The 15,510-nt window shown below is 36.2% G+C and overlaps 1 protein-coding gene across 1 annotated transcript in view; it reads right to left on the bottom strand.

Annotated features, from left to right (window-relative positions):
- ARHGAP20 (Rho GTPase activating protein 20) overlaps positions 1-15,510 on the bottom strand; it is a 109,776-nt gene that overhangs the window by 9,771 nt on the left and 84,495 nt on the right. The window contains exons 11-14 of the mRNA XM_023533763.1: positions 8,911-9,089; positions 7,390-7,551; positions 3,555-3,664; positions 1,128-1,317 (exon numbers count right to left, since the gene is read on the bottom strand). Of these exons, the coding sequence (XP_023389531.1) occupies positions 1,128-1,317; positions 3,555-3,664; positions 7,390-7,551; positions 8,911-9,089 (641 nt within the window). The remainder of the gene's footprint in view (positions 1-1,127; positions 1,318-3,554; positions 3,665-7,389; positions 7,552-8,910; positions 9,090-15,510) is intronic.

Raw genomic sequence — 15,510 nt, 5'->3', positions numbered from 1 at the left:
TTATTTCTGACTTGTAAGGTTTGTGCTGAGAAGTCCACGGATAATCTAATGGGTTTGCCTTTATAAGTTACCGTTTTCTTCTCCCTGGCTCCCCTGAGAATTCTGTCTTTGTTGTTGATTTTTCGTCATTTTAATACAATGTGTCTTGGTGAAGGCCTTTTTGGATCGAGGCAATTGGATGTTCTGTTGATTTCCTGAATTCCAAGCTCCAGCTCATTCTTTAGATTTGGGAAATTCTTGTCAATTATTTGTCTGAAAATGCTTTCTAATCCCTGTTCCTTTTCCTTGCCTTCAATAATGCCCATTGTTCTTATTTTCCTCTCCTGATGGTATCCGCTAGTTCTTGAATTTCTCTTTCATTATTTCTCATTCTTTGGTTTCTCTCTTCCTCTTTCTGATTTATTTCTAGCTTTCTGTCTTCAATATCACTGATCCTTTCCTCCATTTGGTCGACTTTATTTCTCAAGCTTACTATTTCATTTTTCAATTCTTGCAGTGTGTTTTTTATCTTCAGAAGGTCTATTCTGTTCTTTTTGTGGGTTTCAATCTCCTTGCTAAAGAACTCATTCTGCTCACTTAGTTGTTTTTTCAATTACTGTGGTAGCTCTTATGTGCAGATCCCATGCTCAGACATGCTGGTGTGCAGTTTGGGTGTTTTTTGTTGAGTAGTAGATGTTCAGCTTATTGTTGTTTCAAAGGGAGAGATCTGGGGACATCTCTCACTCTGCCGTGTTTCTCCAAACTCTTGGGTAACTAATTTTATTCAAGATTGTACATCTGGCAAGTAGTGGTGCTGAGAATTGAACCTTGGCTTGTCTGACTCCAAAGTCCTTATTTCTTCTTTTAAATCATGTCGACTACTTTCTTATCACTTTATAGTTTCAGTCAGTCATAGTGTTTTGCTTCTTTAAAGGGAAAAAGAAGTAACTCAATTGCTAGCACTTTTCTGCTTATAAATCACTTTTCTGCTTATAAATCACTTTTCTATAGTCTATGAGGATAGGATGAAATACTTATTGAACTCAACTTTATAAGTTACTTAAATACATTTAAGAATTAATACCCAAAATTTAGACTCAAAATGGGGATTTGATCTCCCAGGGCATAAAGATAAAAAACTTCATTACCTTTTTTGTAAATTCATTTTCTAATTCTGGGCTGGATGAAGTAGGAGGCCAAAGAATGCTTGGAGCGATACACACCGCTAAATTAAATGCAGTCATCTGATTGGATGAGGACTGTTGCTCAATGTTGTATAATACTCCAAAAAGATATCTTAGGAGAACAACATTGGCTCTTGGGAGCTGGTCTAACAGCCTAAAGACAGAAAAATGTGTTCTTTAAGCCAGATGTTTAATAAAACATGTGTATAAATAGGAAACCCTCACTTTGGTTCCCCATGGAAAGCAAGAACACAGTCCAGATATGTGAGTTTCAGTTAACATGGAACCATGTAAAGTGAGGACTGCCAGGATATTTATTTATGCATTTATTTTGTACACTATTTTCAATGAAATTGTAAAGAAATGCAGAAAAATGGTCCATATTTACCTGAAATATTTACCTGAAACTAATACAACGTGTTTCAACTTAGGCACATTCTATAACAGTTCAGAATATTGTCAACCCCAGAGAGCTTTCTGATGAAATCAAACAACCATTAAACTTAAAGTGCTCCTTTATTTCCAAGCAGCAACACAGGAATTCTGCCTCTTAGTGGGAACCCAAACTTCAACTACTACTAAGACTCCAGGTCGATTCTGAGAACTTGTTCTCTATTCCACCAGCTTCCAAAGTCCATTTTGTCCCAATTCTCTGATCTCACTGGTATTACTGTCACATTTAATCAAGCTTATCACAATAATTTCCAACTGTTTCTATTTTGTAATCGATGAGATTTTTAAATTATCATTCATTGAAAATGATTTTTACTATCATCTAAAAACATATATATGTTGATATTAATAGTTGTTGCTTTTTTCAGCAAGAATCTGCAACCTAGGGCACAAAATCAAGTGATCTGATTTCTGTAGCAGAGAGTCATTTCTTCAGTTCAACGAATGGAAAACAAACACAGTTCTGTATGGATAAATTATGAAAGATATTGTAATGGACCAAAAGATTACTGAGTGTATTCAATGGAAAGTAAGGTTTTGTGTATCTAGCACACTCTTTTGGGTTATCTGATTTATGGAGGCCTTAAGCCTTTAAACTAATTTTACAACTCTAAGTTGCACATAACTGATAGCCGTGCATCTAAACCTTGTTCATAGAACTGAAAATTCTGTCTGGTGGAGAAACACATGATTTATTTGTGCCCTCTCCCCACCTCCCAATGCCCCAATAGAGAAAGCCAGTTTTGCAGCTATTTGTAAATTCATTTCAGCATTTCTGAATCAACTACATAAGTTGTGATACTTTGAAATCTCCTTTGAACTGCTTGCTATATCTTATTAATTTTCATTAGTTAATGATTTAAAGAAAATCTTTCATCTGTGTTCATTTTATATTTGTATGAGTTATAATTTTACTTTTTTTTAAAAAAGAAACCATCCTTTAACAGTACGTTATAAAGTTTTAGATAACGATCATCAAGTATAGAATCTGATGTTCACTATCTCCAAGTGGTTTCCACCAAAACATAGTGGAAGCAGAGATAGTATTTTGTTACATGGCTTTGGCTTCTGGTGTCTCCAATACTTGTATTACGTTTATATATATATATATATATATATATATATATATATATATATATATATATATATATATATATAGATGTCCATCAAATACAGTCCATGGATAATCATTCATATTGGAAAGTTGCTCAAGAAGAAACTATACTAAACAAGCATATGGGAAAAGTAATATTGGGATTCTTGTATTTTCAAAGACCTGGAAGTATTGCTTTTCACTAATGGACAGTTATTCTCTCCTCTCCTATAATGCAGGACATAGGGCTGGTTGAGGTCTGCCAGCAATTTCCCTTTGCATGAGTACAGACAATGCTTCTTTGTAATCAGATTGAAATTTTGCAACTCTCTTTTTTCTTGACACTTCTTCAGAGTTAACTGCCTCTCCGCAGTGCTCCCACAATACTCTCCTTCATATCTCTTTTATAGTAATGATTATACTGCACTTTAATTGTAATATTTGCTTTATCTATGTACTCTACCAGACTGTTGGTTCCTTGAGGGAGGAAATTTTCTCTGTATGAATTCAGCTGGTGAATGAGATATATAAGGAGTTGTCTGGTTAGTTAAATATTTACCAATATTGAGCTCATAAATCGCTATTTGGGTTTACAGTGTTAGCTGTTGTTCTAATGGGTTTCAGCTCCTCTCAGATTCAGACGTATAGATGGTACATGATGGTCAAGTAGTCCATGTTAACAGGGAGAAAACAATAACAACAGTGAGAGTAGCTAGCATAAATCCATTTTTAAACTGGTCCCCATGGATGTGATTTTGATAGTCATCATTCCTTTAATAGACAAGCTTATAAAATTTAAGTTTTTTAAAAGCATTTTTGAGACATGACCAAATTAGAATATTTACCTTTGAATTGTATTTATTTTCTCTTCATCATTTCCTTGATCCATTACACAGATCCAATGATCATAGAGATCTGATGAAAAAACACTTCCTGGAATATTTCGTAGAAAATCCTTACATAGAGAGAAAAATAAATATTTTAAATCATTTTTCTCATGCTAAATATGTACTGGAGAAATTGGATGAAAAAAATGAGTTGAAATTTGTTGAAAACTTCATATAAGTCTTCCCTTCTTTGGAACACGCAGATCTCTATGCCACCTCTCCACTGATATGTATATGTCGAAATACATTTTGATTTTTTTCTAACAAAAACCAGAGTAATAATTGGAGTCTGGACTATAGTGGGAAAGACAGAGGACAACTCTTTTGGGCCAAAATCTCCTGTTTGTGTACATTTTAGCAAACTAGTACATTGAGATGGGGCCTAGCAAATCATCCTAAATTCTTTTTTCCTCCTCTCGATCACTAGTTCAAAGAAATGCATGAAGATATTTATGAAGTTCAAAATATCATGATCAGTTATCCAATCATTCTATACATATTCACTCATATATGTGAGGCATTGATTGAGGTGTTAGGGACAGAGCAGTGAATAAAACAAAGTTCTTGTTATTTTTCAAACACTATATTCCAGTGACATTGGTAAACAATTCCATCTAGAGATACTTAAGGTTCCTCCCTGTGTTCCCCATAGACGGGTTCTTACAATTTTGCGGGCAAGAAACCTTCCAGGCAATGGCTGTGCTCTGAGAACCTAGGGAAGCACCCTTATGCCTGATGTACACTAAGTAACATGTCCCCAGCACATCATCCTCTCCGGCTTTCCTGACCCTATTTTGCTGAGATCACTGGTGGGGCTGGGTGGTGGAACCAGATTATGACACAAGTAGTATATGGCCAAGGGTGTTTGTTGTTTGACCTTTGTTTATAAAAAGCTTAAAAATATAAATTCGGTTCTCGTCCTTGTTCGTTTCTGTTCTAAGCCAACCCTCTCTGTTGCATTTAGCATGGGATTAACAAGGCTAAGCTTGCAAAGTCTGATCTCCACCTCAGTTAACTTTAGGCAGAGCAAATTCAATTTCATGTCTTAACTCTATACCCATACCCATGGTTGGATCATCTTAAAATTTTCTGCTTTTAACATAGAGACAGGTAAAAGATTGTAATCAAGCAATTTTAACTCAAGCGGCAACTTTACCCATGTGCTTTTAACGAAAGACAATACAAAACTGGTTACTTATATGTCATGTTTATATTACTACCATGAAAGCTGTGATACTTCATTGTTATAGGAGGCTGATCACATGTGTCTCTTCGCCACTAGCTTACGAGCTCCTCCAGGCCATGAGGGCAGACCCTTACTTTCTTCTGGTTCACCCCAGTGCCAAACACAGTCCCAGACTGTAGCAGTTGTTACTGTTACTGAACTATTGCTATTTGCCATGTGGACAAATATTAATGAGAGACATGGAAAGGCCAACTCATTACGATAGAAATTCTAAGATAATATTGAAAATCTCTTTGTAGTTATGTCACCTAACATGATACAATTTTTTAAAAGAATAGTGAACAAGTCAGAAAATGATTGATTCAAAGTCTTTCTTTGTTCTGTTACATGTTCCAGTAGAAGTGTACCTGGATACTTGTGATTCAGATGAGTCTTCACAAAAGTTACCTCTTTTGAGTAAAGCTATTGAATTTTCCTAATTCCAAACTAATTTTAGTTGCTACACCTACTTTAAAAGTCAGATTTGAAATAGGCAAAATCTGCTATTTTAAAGTGGGGCAGTGACAAAAACTCTCTTTTTAAATCTCAGTGGAAAACATACTTATGATCTCTCGTGAAGAAAAACATCATTAAATCTTAAACCTACTCTTGAAAGATAATAACTCATGACATCTCAATGAACTCTCCACAGCTGGAACAACAAGTTACGAAATACAACCACCATCACAGCTGAGAAAGGATGGGAGGGCTGTTTCTGAATTATAATCACCAACAACACTCAACTGAAAGTCTCTTCTCTCTAATGCCAGATCCTAGGTCATCAGCAGAACTCCCAAATTCATTTGAGATGAGATTTTTGTGGGATTAAAAATGGATTTTCCCTCAAAGGTCTGATGGATCAAAGTTACAGTGTTTCCAGAATTTTTTTTTCAATTATAGTTTGAAGAGTTGAGCTCACATTTATGTGAAACCAGCTAAGTAAAAAATTAAAGGAAACCTTAAGTACCACTTCCAAAGTCTTAAAAATGAGAAACAAAAAAAATGCTCAAATTTTTTTTTTTTTTTTTTGCAAAAAGTACCTCCTTGCCTGCAACTACTTGGAAGAAATGAGAGCAAAACACAGTTACATGATTATAAAACTACTTGGAACCAGTTTAACTAGACCTTTCAATCATTTGGATCAGTTTTTACTTTTGCTTATTTTTGTACAAGTAATATTTATGCTATTTGAAATATAATTGAACTCTTCTAGAATCCTACTTCTGTGTAACAGCCTTGACAATTTATCACAAAAGTTTAACAAGTATGGTGCTGTAAAGAATAGCAGAGTAAGAAACATTTTCTAAAACAGAAGCTTTAATTTCCTAAATTAATAGACGGGAGAAAGCCTCATTATATGACTAAAAAAAAAAAAAGAAAGAAAACTTCATCTCATATAGATATTCCTGACATATATCTGGCAAATCACACTATACATATTTTTATTATATTCCAGGATTGAATTCCATCCTGTGCAAAATAGATTAGATGACCCTAACTCCAGCTCTTCAGCTCTTTTTAGTGATACTTTATTGCAAAAGCCCACAGCAAGGGTTGTTGAAGAGCAGACATGGCCCATTTACCAAGAAACACTGACTGTGAGCAGTCATGGAGTAAGATTCCATAATCAGCTGATAGCCCAGCAGGAGTAGGGCTATGTGAGAGTCTTCTTCACCACATTTTCCTTCATTTGGTTTTTATGCTCCAGGCTCTGGGATGCAGGCCCTGGCAAGGTGCATTCTCACACTGCTAGAAGCCTGAGGCAGGTGTGCAGAAGCTGGCTGGGGTCAAATCTCTGCTAAAAGCTGGTTTTGACTCTATTTTTTCCAAAAATGGGAGGCATTTTCAAGAGTGTGGAGCTGGTGCGGTGGAACCAGATTATGAATCTTAGAAGAATCTTAGAAGAGCTCTAACCCAATTTTGGATGTGATGTAAGGAACCATGAGCTGAAGGGTTAGAACCATGAAGAATGTCAAATGCAGGAAGGGTTTTATAAAAGAAGACCCAGACGCTGGAGTTACTCGTACTCCACTTTTACTTCAAAAGGCATCAGCGGACAGAAGAGGCATGAGGACTGTATAAATGAATGAAATTTTCAGTGGTTTCAGTGAGCAAGTTTTTGTTTCTGTTACTAGAAAAAAGTTTATTTCGGTACACTTCTTCAAAGTTTAATAAAGTTCATTTTTGAAAAATTTGCCTTTATTAGGAACGTACTCAGATTGTGAGGAAATCATCATAATCAGGATGTTTGTTTTGGTAAACATGATCTATGTGTTTTGGTTGTTTTTAATTTAACTTAATTTTTTTTCTTTTTTTTTGCGTGGAGTGGTAGAAGTGACGATGAGAGTGGTGTGGGATGAGAAAACACAAAAAGCATGTCTGGCACACATTTATCACTGGCGGTGGCTTTTAAAGGCCAATATTGTATCTGTATAGTGCTTTTAACACTCTTTAGGTTCTAAATCTATTGTGGTTCTTTGCAGATAGGAATAATGTCATAATGAAAGAAACCAGTTGTCTTTCTCCAGAGCTATACCATGCAGTGGATGAAGGGAGAACTTTTCCTACCTTTAAGACAGATGCTATCACAAAGACAGATTCACAGTCTAGGTGTACTTCAGATCCAGAATTCAGTTTCTCTTTCAGCTCTCTGCAAGATTTCACATTGGCTGATAGTCTGAAAATGCCTTTTGTGAGGGGTCCTTTTTGACTAAGAAAGCAAAGCATATCCTATAGGGAAGCAAATTAAAAATAGGCACTTTACACATAAGCAATATCTTGGCTTCCAGAAGCTAGTATGTACTACTAAGGGAAAAGTACTGAAGGACTGGGGATGGAGTGACTGCTAGAAGGATTAAAGTCCATTTGTTTTTTGGTATTTCTAAATCTCTTTTCTCCTAATTGTTCAACATCTAAAACATTTTACTTTAAACACTTGCTTTAATGGCATTGTCTTGTTTCAATGAACCAGTAACTACTTTAAAATCAAATTTCTCTGACTGCTTCAAGGTCTCTGTTAACTATCTCTCTCCTTTCTCTCTACTCTTTTCCCATTATTCTCTCATGCAGACTCTTTCTCCCGAATATGGAAATATTGTTGTTAAACTCATTCTCCACTTGCTTGTCTTTTTTTAATACGTCTTCATATTTCATTCTACTCTCTGTATTTATTTCCGTGTTTTAAAATCAGTCTCAAAAAATCTCCTCCAGGAAGCTTTCTCCATTCCAGTCCATCCTGATCAATCTACCATTTTGCTTTCTTTCTAGCTGTATGTTCTCTGTTTTCAGTGTAGGAAAAGAATGGGTGTTGGAGAAAAGCAACCCATGAAATTTGAAATCTGATTATAGCACATAATTACTGTGTGATCTTGCATAATCTTGAGGCTTTAAAAAATGTGTAAAGCAGGAATGATGTTGATGATGATAACTACCCTCTACATTTGCTGTGAAAGGTAAGCAATAAAGTGGCGAGGCTAGTGTCTGACACATATACATGGAAATATACCATAATATGCCATACATCTAGTATAGTACTCGGAGGATAGTAGATACTCAAAAAATTTGCTTAACAGTGATAATTTAATATATCAATTGGAGACAAGACAAACTCAATGTCTTTCACCTGACCCATTCTATGTAAGAAAAATAACTAAATGTCAGAGGATGTATCTTTATGAATGAACACTTGAAATACAAATAAAACACATGTAAGATTTTTAAAAAGCATAAAATTGAGTAGTCTCTGCTGCTAACGTTATTCAGAAGACTTTCAGAACAATGCAGAGTTCAAGAAAGGAAGTGAGAGAAATGCAAGAGATAACATGACTCCTCTCATCTACCAAGCAAATTTCTGATGACCTGAGCAGGCATATGCGGCAATTTCCTGAAACCAGTAGACTAAATGATCTCTTCTTCTTATGTCTTCCTTATGATTCTGCAATAGTTTAATCAGATTATTATTCTGTAAAGTGGTAATAATAAAGGTTCTCAGCAAAAGTCATGTGTGTCTGTATTTCCATTTGGAGATAGACCTCTCTCCTTTCCTAAACCTCTTTTCCCACTGGTCTTACAAGTCATAAAAAGACTTACCAAAACAGGTTTGGGCAGATTGTCATTCTCACAAAGACTTGGCAGAGACACTCCAAAGAGCTGTCCTAGCATAGGAGATGTTGGTGATATGGGCGAGTTATCCAGATGAGTGCTAGAACCCCGCCAAAAGACCCAGTTTATGATAGATCTTCTCCTTTTAGATGTCTTCTGACCTGAATCTAAGGAAGAAGTGAGATTAGAAAAACTAATTCACTTACTCCTATTTCTATTATTATCATTTTATAGTATGTTCATTACTATGGCTCAAAGAGAAACCATGGTTATAGATATCTTTTGTTACTGTAAGTTCAAACTATGAAATTTCATTATAACATTTCATAAATTAAGAAAGTATCGAATGTTTGGGCTATACCCCTACCCAGTATGGAACATCACTTGTCTGTTTGGCACTGAATTTTCAAAGGAGAAAGAAAGTCTCCCTTACTACACTTACTACAACTTAAAGCAAAAAGTGTTTCATACCAACATATACATTGTCCTATTTAAAAGATGAGACTAGGCACACAAGAAAGCTGAAGAGTCAATTAGACCGCAATTAAATAGTAAGACAAAGAAAGAAGAAGGGGAGGAGTAGGAATAGAGCTATCTCTATTAAGAGGTTCTCTTGAAACAGGGAAAGCTTTATTTCCTGATGTCCCACTCTACTACTGAGGACAGAGACAAGACGCTAATGTTCTACATTTTCCCCCTTTCTGGCCAGCTGCAAAGACTTTCATGTACTTTTTCAGTTCTCTACTTAAAAATGCATCTTTAAGGCAGCATGCATGGATGCAAACATGAGTGAGATTTATCCTTGCCATGGCGAGGTTTATAATCTAATGGGGGAGGAAGAGTGGTGGTGGGGGGCAAGAAGTAAGTATATTAATCAATAAAATGTCATAAGGGAGGAACAAAGTACCAAAGGCATTCAGAAGAATGAGACAGCACATCTACCCATTAAAAGGAAAGGTGTGATCCTAGAGGAGTTTATATTTGATTTAGATTTCAAATGAACAAGGTTTCAATGGAGTATCCAGCACTGTGTCTTGTGTTTATTGAGTAAGCATGCAAGAAATCAGTCTTGAACAACAATGGAAATATGGAGAGATTTAGGTGGAAAAAGACAAAAAGACAACATGAGCAAAATAGGCAGAAGGGAGAAGTCAACAACGAATCATGATTTTGTGATATCACGGTGCTAAAACATTTTTGATGTTGTCTGTCTTGAATTTTAGCATGAAACTTGTGCACAGAATTTGATATTTTAAAAAGACAGGTCCTTAAGGGTACATTTGGACCTCTTTGCCACCCTCCTTAACCCAAAAGCACGGACAAATAACAACTATGAACTCTGGACAAAATAAGTTTTAAAAAATCAGGGAGGGAGCAAAAAAAGGTAAATACTCGAGGTAAAAGTCTGGCACTTGGCAGATGGAAATGATATGGCACTAGGTAAGTTTCCTGTTCTTATAGCTTTTAGCTTGAGGACAGGCCGCAGGGTGGTGGGGTGACTAAAATTTGGGGAGAAATTTGCACTCTTACTGGCTCGAAGAATTAGAGAACAGAGATGGAGGTAACCACAGCAGCTGCAAAGTGAGGAGGGAAAATCCTAGAGAAAACTACAGTGAGAGCCCCAAATACTGTGTGTAAATTCTGCCTAGATCTCCTCAGACCCCTGAAGCACACATACCTGGGGTAAATGCAAAACAGCTAGCAGTTAAGGCCAATAGAACTGAGATCTGAGGAGCCTTAAGCTGTCAGGTGGCACCCACACAGGGATTGATTCCATTGTCTTCAAGGCAAGTGCCTGAGAATTAGTCATTAAACTCTGGTTGCAGGATCCTGACACAAAACTAAGCTTTTGGAGATGATGCTTAGCTACTCAAAATTGCCTGACAAAATGGAACGTGAAGGAGATGGCCTTTTCGGCGAGGACATGGTTGGCAGACTCGAATGCTAATTTCAAGAAAATGTTTTATACTGTTTGTCTATAATAGACATTAGCATTCTATTCCTCAGAATAACCAAATTAAACCAAATACTACACGATCCAGGTTGTGGGAGGATAAACCAATAAGTATCATTTTCCTGAATGGCCTCAAAGCCATCATTTACCCTTGGCTTCCTAAGGATACAGTCAATACATCGTCCATGTACACACACCCAAGTCTTTGGCTCTGGAGTAGGAGCCCAGTTAGACTCCTGGCTCAGACACTTATTTGGGGAAATCAACCACTTTACTCAACTTTGAAATGAGAATGATATTACCTACCTCTCAAAGCCTTATTGAGAGGGTTAAGTAGGGTAATGCATGAAAAGTACTGTTTCGCCCACGGCATGAGTCACAGTGATCTTGAATGAAGCTGCTAAGATACCAACCTCCTCCCACATCCACTCTCTATTGGGTGTAACAGCCTTCTGGTAGTCTGCAGACCAGGAGGAATGCCAGACTCTGTTGGACCAGAGCACTGTCTTCCTGGCCTGACATTCCCAAGCTATACCCTTCTAAAAAACAGAAAAGGAAACTAAACCATTCCTAATTCCAAGAGGGGGCTCCAGTGTGCCTAGCAATGTCAGTCTGTGCGAATGTTTTCCTCATCTGCATGTTTATCTATGTTGAACCCTTGTACTCAATCTAGTTTCCTCACATTTAGCCCGATTTCATTATTTCTAAAACTCTTAGATTTATTTGATTTTTTAACTTTCACACATTTCTTAGGAAGAATGCTGTCTCATAAAGTTATATGCCCAGCTATCCTATGAGTGTAGGCAGAGGATAAAGTAGAAATCGAATCCTGTACTATATTATAAATACTTTCAGCTGCAGCCATGCCTTTTGTTATGTACAACATTCAATTTTAGAGTTCATGTTTCCTCTGAGACTGAAAAGAAATTTCATTAAAGTGTACTTTCTTGAAGAGCTTTGAGCACATAACTCTTGCTTTCTAAATGTCAAAGGACGATTAAAATCATGCTATTGCTTTTAAAATATAAGGGTGATGTAAATGTAGATCCAACTAAATTCACGTGAATTTAATTTTCCTAAATAATCCAAGCAAAATTCAGCTAACATTTCTTCATGCATAAGTTAGGGAACTGAACATTAAAAATTACAATTTTAAAAATGTGTACTTATAGAATAATAATCACAAGAAAGGCTTAATTAGAAATTCTATTCTAGTCATACAACTTCCCAAATTAAGAATTCCCACCGGCCTTGCCCCTCTACCCCTACTACCAATCCCAAGGAGGAAATACATATAGAAAATACTAGAATGGTGGGGTAAACAGGTAGAGGAAAACGTTACGTCCCATATTTTACCATCTCCATAAAAAGTCAGCCTCGTCAGCCCTGGGTCTGAAGCAGATATGGAAGGTTGCCCTGCTGTGGGTGCAGAAGTAGAAGCTCAGTCAGGCTAGAAGCTGAGGTGCTACTTCAGACCATTCCCAGAAAGATCCCATTTCAACCCCAGAACTCTTCTGCTCCACTCAAGTTTTCCATACTAGGATGCCTAAGCCACTCAATCTTTCATTTAATTTCTCTGTTCTATTCACTGGACTTAGTTAGCCCTCTTCGAGTTCCCAGGCCTTAAGCCCACAGTACAGTGAAACATGTAAACAAATCATTATAATGTAATTGTTATGTGTTACACTGGAGACATGTATGAAGTGCTCTGGAGACACAGACAAGGGGACAACTATCTGGCCAAAGGAACACAGATCTAGAAGTGATATTTGAGTTGGGTTTTGAGGTCAGATCTTTAATGTTCATATCTGAATCTTCAATTAACACTAGAGCTGTCTCAGTGGGGACCAGCTACCCCAAAGCCAAAGGACAGTGATGTAAGCACAGAGGAAGCCGTCCATGAGACTTACTGCTACTCTATTTTCAGTGTGCTACTATTACAGTATTTAGTAGATCTTCCCCACACTGAGGCAGAAATTTGAAAAACAGATTGGGTATGACTATGTTCACCTAAGATTATTTTGGATATCTAATTTCCTTAAGCTAACTAGAGAAAGCCTCCCTCAAATGTGGAGATTTTAAGTTAAGTCTTTATTCCAGTTGTGGCTTATTTTATGGCAAGGGGCACAGAAGGTGGGAAAGAAGGTGACAGAAGTGTGGACTTTAAAAGCACATTAGTGCACCATACTGATGGCATATTATGCAATTGTACACTTCAAATCTATATTATTTTATTAACCAATGTAACCTCAATAAAATTAAAAAAAAATAAATGCACATTAAAATTTGATACTCAATCATATGGTCATATTATGTCTATCACGATGAAGCTATGACAGTACTAAAAACAACCTTCCATAGTGGCATGTTGTCTTCAAATTAAAAAAAAATTCAAGAGTAGAACAGAAGCAGTGGGGATGTTGACAGTATGACAAACAATAACTATGTAAAATAGTCTCCATTTCATGAAGTGAGTTAGTGCTAACATGGCCACAGTCATGGCAGTAAGGTCTAGTGACAAGAGGAATTTTAGGACAGAAGATTTAGTTTAGGTTTCAGCTCTCCTATTACATCCTTTGTGATCCTGGACAGTCTGAAGGTGCTCATTTTTAAGATGGGATATTAATTAATGTTACCTTACATGGTTGTTTTGAAGCCTAAAAGCAAGTATTTTATAAACTTATATTCTGTGTAGAGATTATTTGTTAACATTATGAAGAGAATCATCAACCAGCAGCCAATAACTTCATGTTTAGAATCTCTAGACTCTACAGTTCTTCAGTCTTTCCAGGTTCCATCTGGCTTTTCCACCTCTAATGAAAACACTACAGAGATGTAATAGGAAAGGCATGTAACACATCAAATGAGATGGTTCTGTTACTTGAGTGAAGTGATGTTATAAAATTTGGTAGAAATCTGAGATTTAGTAAAATGTTTTTGATTAAATGTGCATTTCTATCATCTAAATCAGAGGGCAGCAAATATGCTTTGTAGGCCAAATTTGGCCTGCTGTCTTTCTTTGGATAGCATGTGAGCTAAGAAAGGTTTTTTACCAGTTTTACAAGGTTGGAAAAAATCAAAAGGAGAATAATATTTAGTTACAAATAACAATTACAGGAAATTCAAATTTTACTGTCCATAATAGCTTTATCGTGTCCCTGCCATACTCATTTGTTTATGCATTGTCTGTGGCTGCTTCTACTTCACACGCAATGGTATAGCTGAGTAGATTTGACAGAGACGACAGGTAGTACTCTCATTGCTGTGCATTGCTGCTCCATGCAATCAACTGCAGTGCTTTGAGTGCCATGTGACTCATGATACTGCAACATTTAGTATTTTTATTACCCACTGCGTCTAAACAAGAAAAGAAGATAGAAATGGACTTCTAATGTTGAGCTTTCAAGGCACAATAAAGTGTGGATGCCATTGTTATTGGATTAAATGACAAAGACTTTTGCTAATTATAAAATGACAGAAAATCTATGATAAAAGAATACAATATGTGTCATCTTGCCAGACTAAGCATTCATCACTATATTCCTAACTCAAAGGAAAGCAATGATCAGAAAAATTTAGAATATTCAAAATAAAACATTTTAGCACTTCAGAATTTCTTTGCAAAAATGAAAAATGAAAACGAGGCTGGAAAAACATGTAAGTTTCTGAATGGCTCATTTGTTAGCCATGTGAGGAAAGGAAAGTCATTCACCAATGCTGAGTTGATTAAATCTCGTGTGCTTGCAGTAGGTGAAACAATTTGTACAGAGACACTAGATTTAAGACTGTCAGCCTTTTGGTGAGAACAGCTGCTTGAGCAGTTGAGGACATTAAAGTAAGACCAATAGTAGACTAAAAACCAAGGCAAATGATCTCTAATGACTTCCTATGCTTCTTGATTGGTCAACAGATGTTACCAATATTGCTTAGTTGTTAATTCTAGAAGTTGATACTTATAGTGACTGAAGAATTAGTCTTCAATAGCATGCATGGAACAACCACATGTAAGGTTATTTTCAAAGATGTTGTCAAAACAATAATTCAATATAATATGAAGTGAAATCTGCTAAAATGTGTTATATATGATGATGGTAAAAGTATATGGAGCAGATTAAAGTATAATTTGTAGAAAAGTATAAGTTCACAAAGCTTGTGAAAATGTAATGTGTTTAATGCTTACAGTTACTTATTATATTACTCATCAGTGGTACTGTGTGGGAATTATTTGAATCTACCAGGTGTTACTGGATCAGTAGTATCAACAATGAATTTCACTCATCCTTGTGGACTTAACTGTTGCCAGTTCTGTGATTTTTTTTTAGAAACAGAAGCCGAATATCTCAGCAGTGGTGAAGTTTTATAGTGATATTTGAACATAGAGCTGAGAATGAAAGTTTTATGAAGAATTGCCCTCAACTACTATTATCGAACACTGAATGGCTTTGGAAATTAGTTTTTGCTGCCAATTTATGAGGTTTCTTAATGAATTCACCCTATAAGGCAAAAGAAAACAGTGCTTACATAGAAACTTTTTAAAGTTTTATTTTGAAAACAACTAACATTTGATCACAAGTAATGCCAAGCAGCTCTATATGCTTTGCACTAACTCTGTTTTCAGAAATGGAAACTGTTAC

This window comes from Pteropus vampyrus, unplaced genomic scaffold (assembly GCF_000151845.1).
Source record: "Pteropus vampyrus isolate Shadow unplaced genomic scaffold, Pvam_2.0 Scaffold110, whole genome shotgun sequence".
In the NCBI taxonomy this organism is placed as follows: domain Eukaryota; kingdom Metazoa; phylum Chordata; class Mammalia; order Chiroptera; family Pteropodidae; genus Pteropus; species Pteropus vampyrus.
The sequence above is the reverse complement of the archived record's forward strand: the minus strand, read 5'-3'. Positions and strand labels throughout refer to the sequence as shown.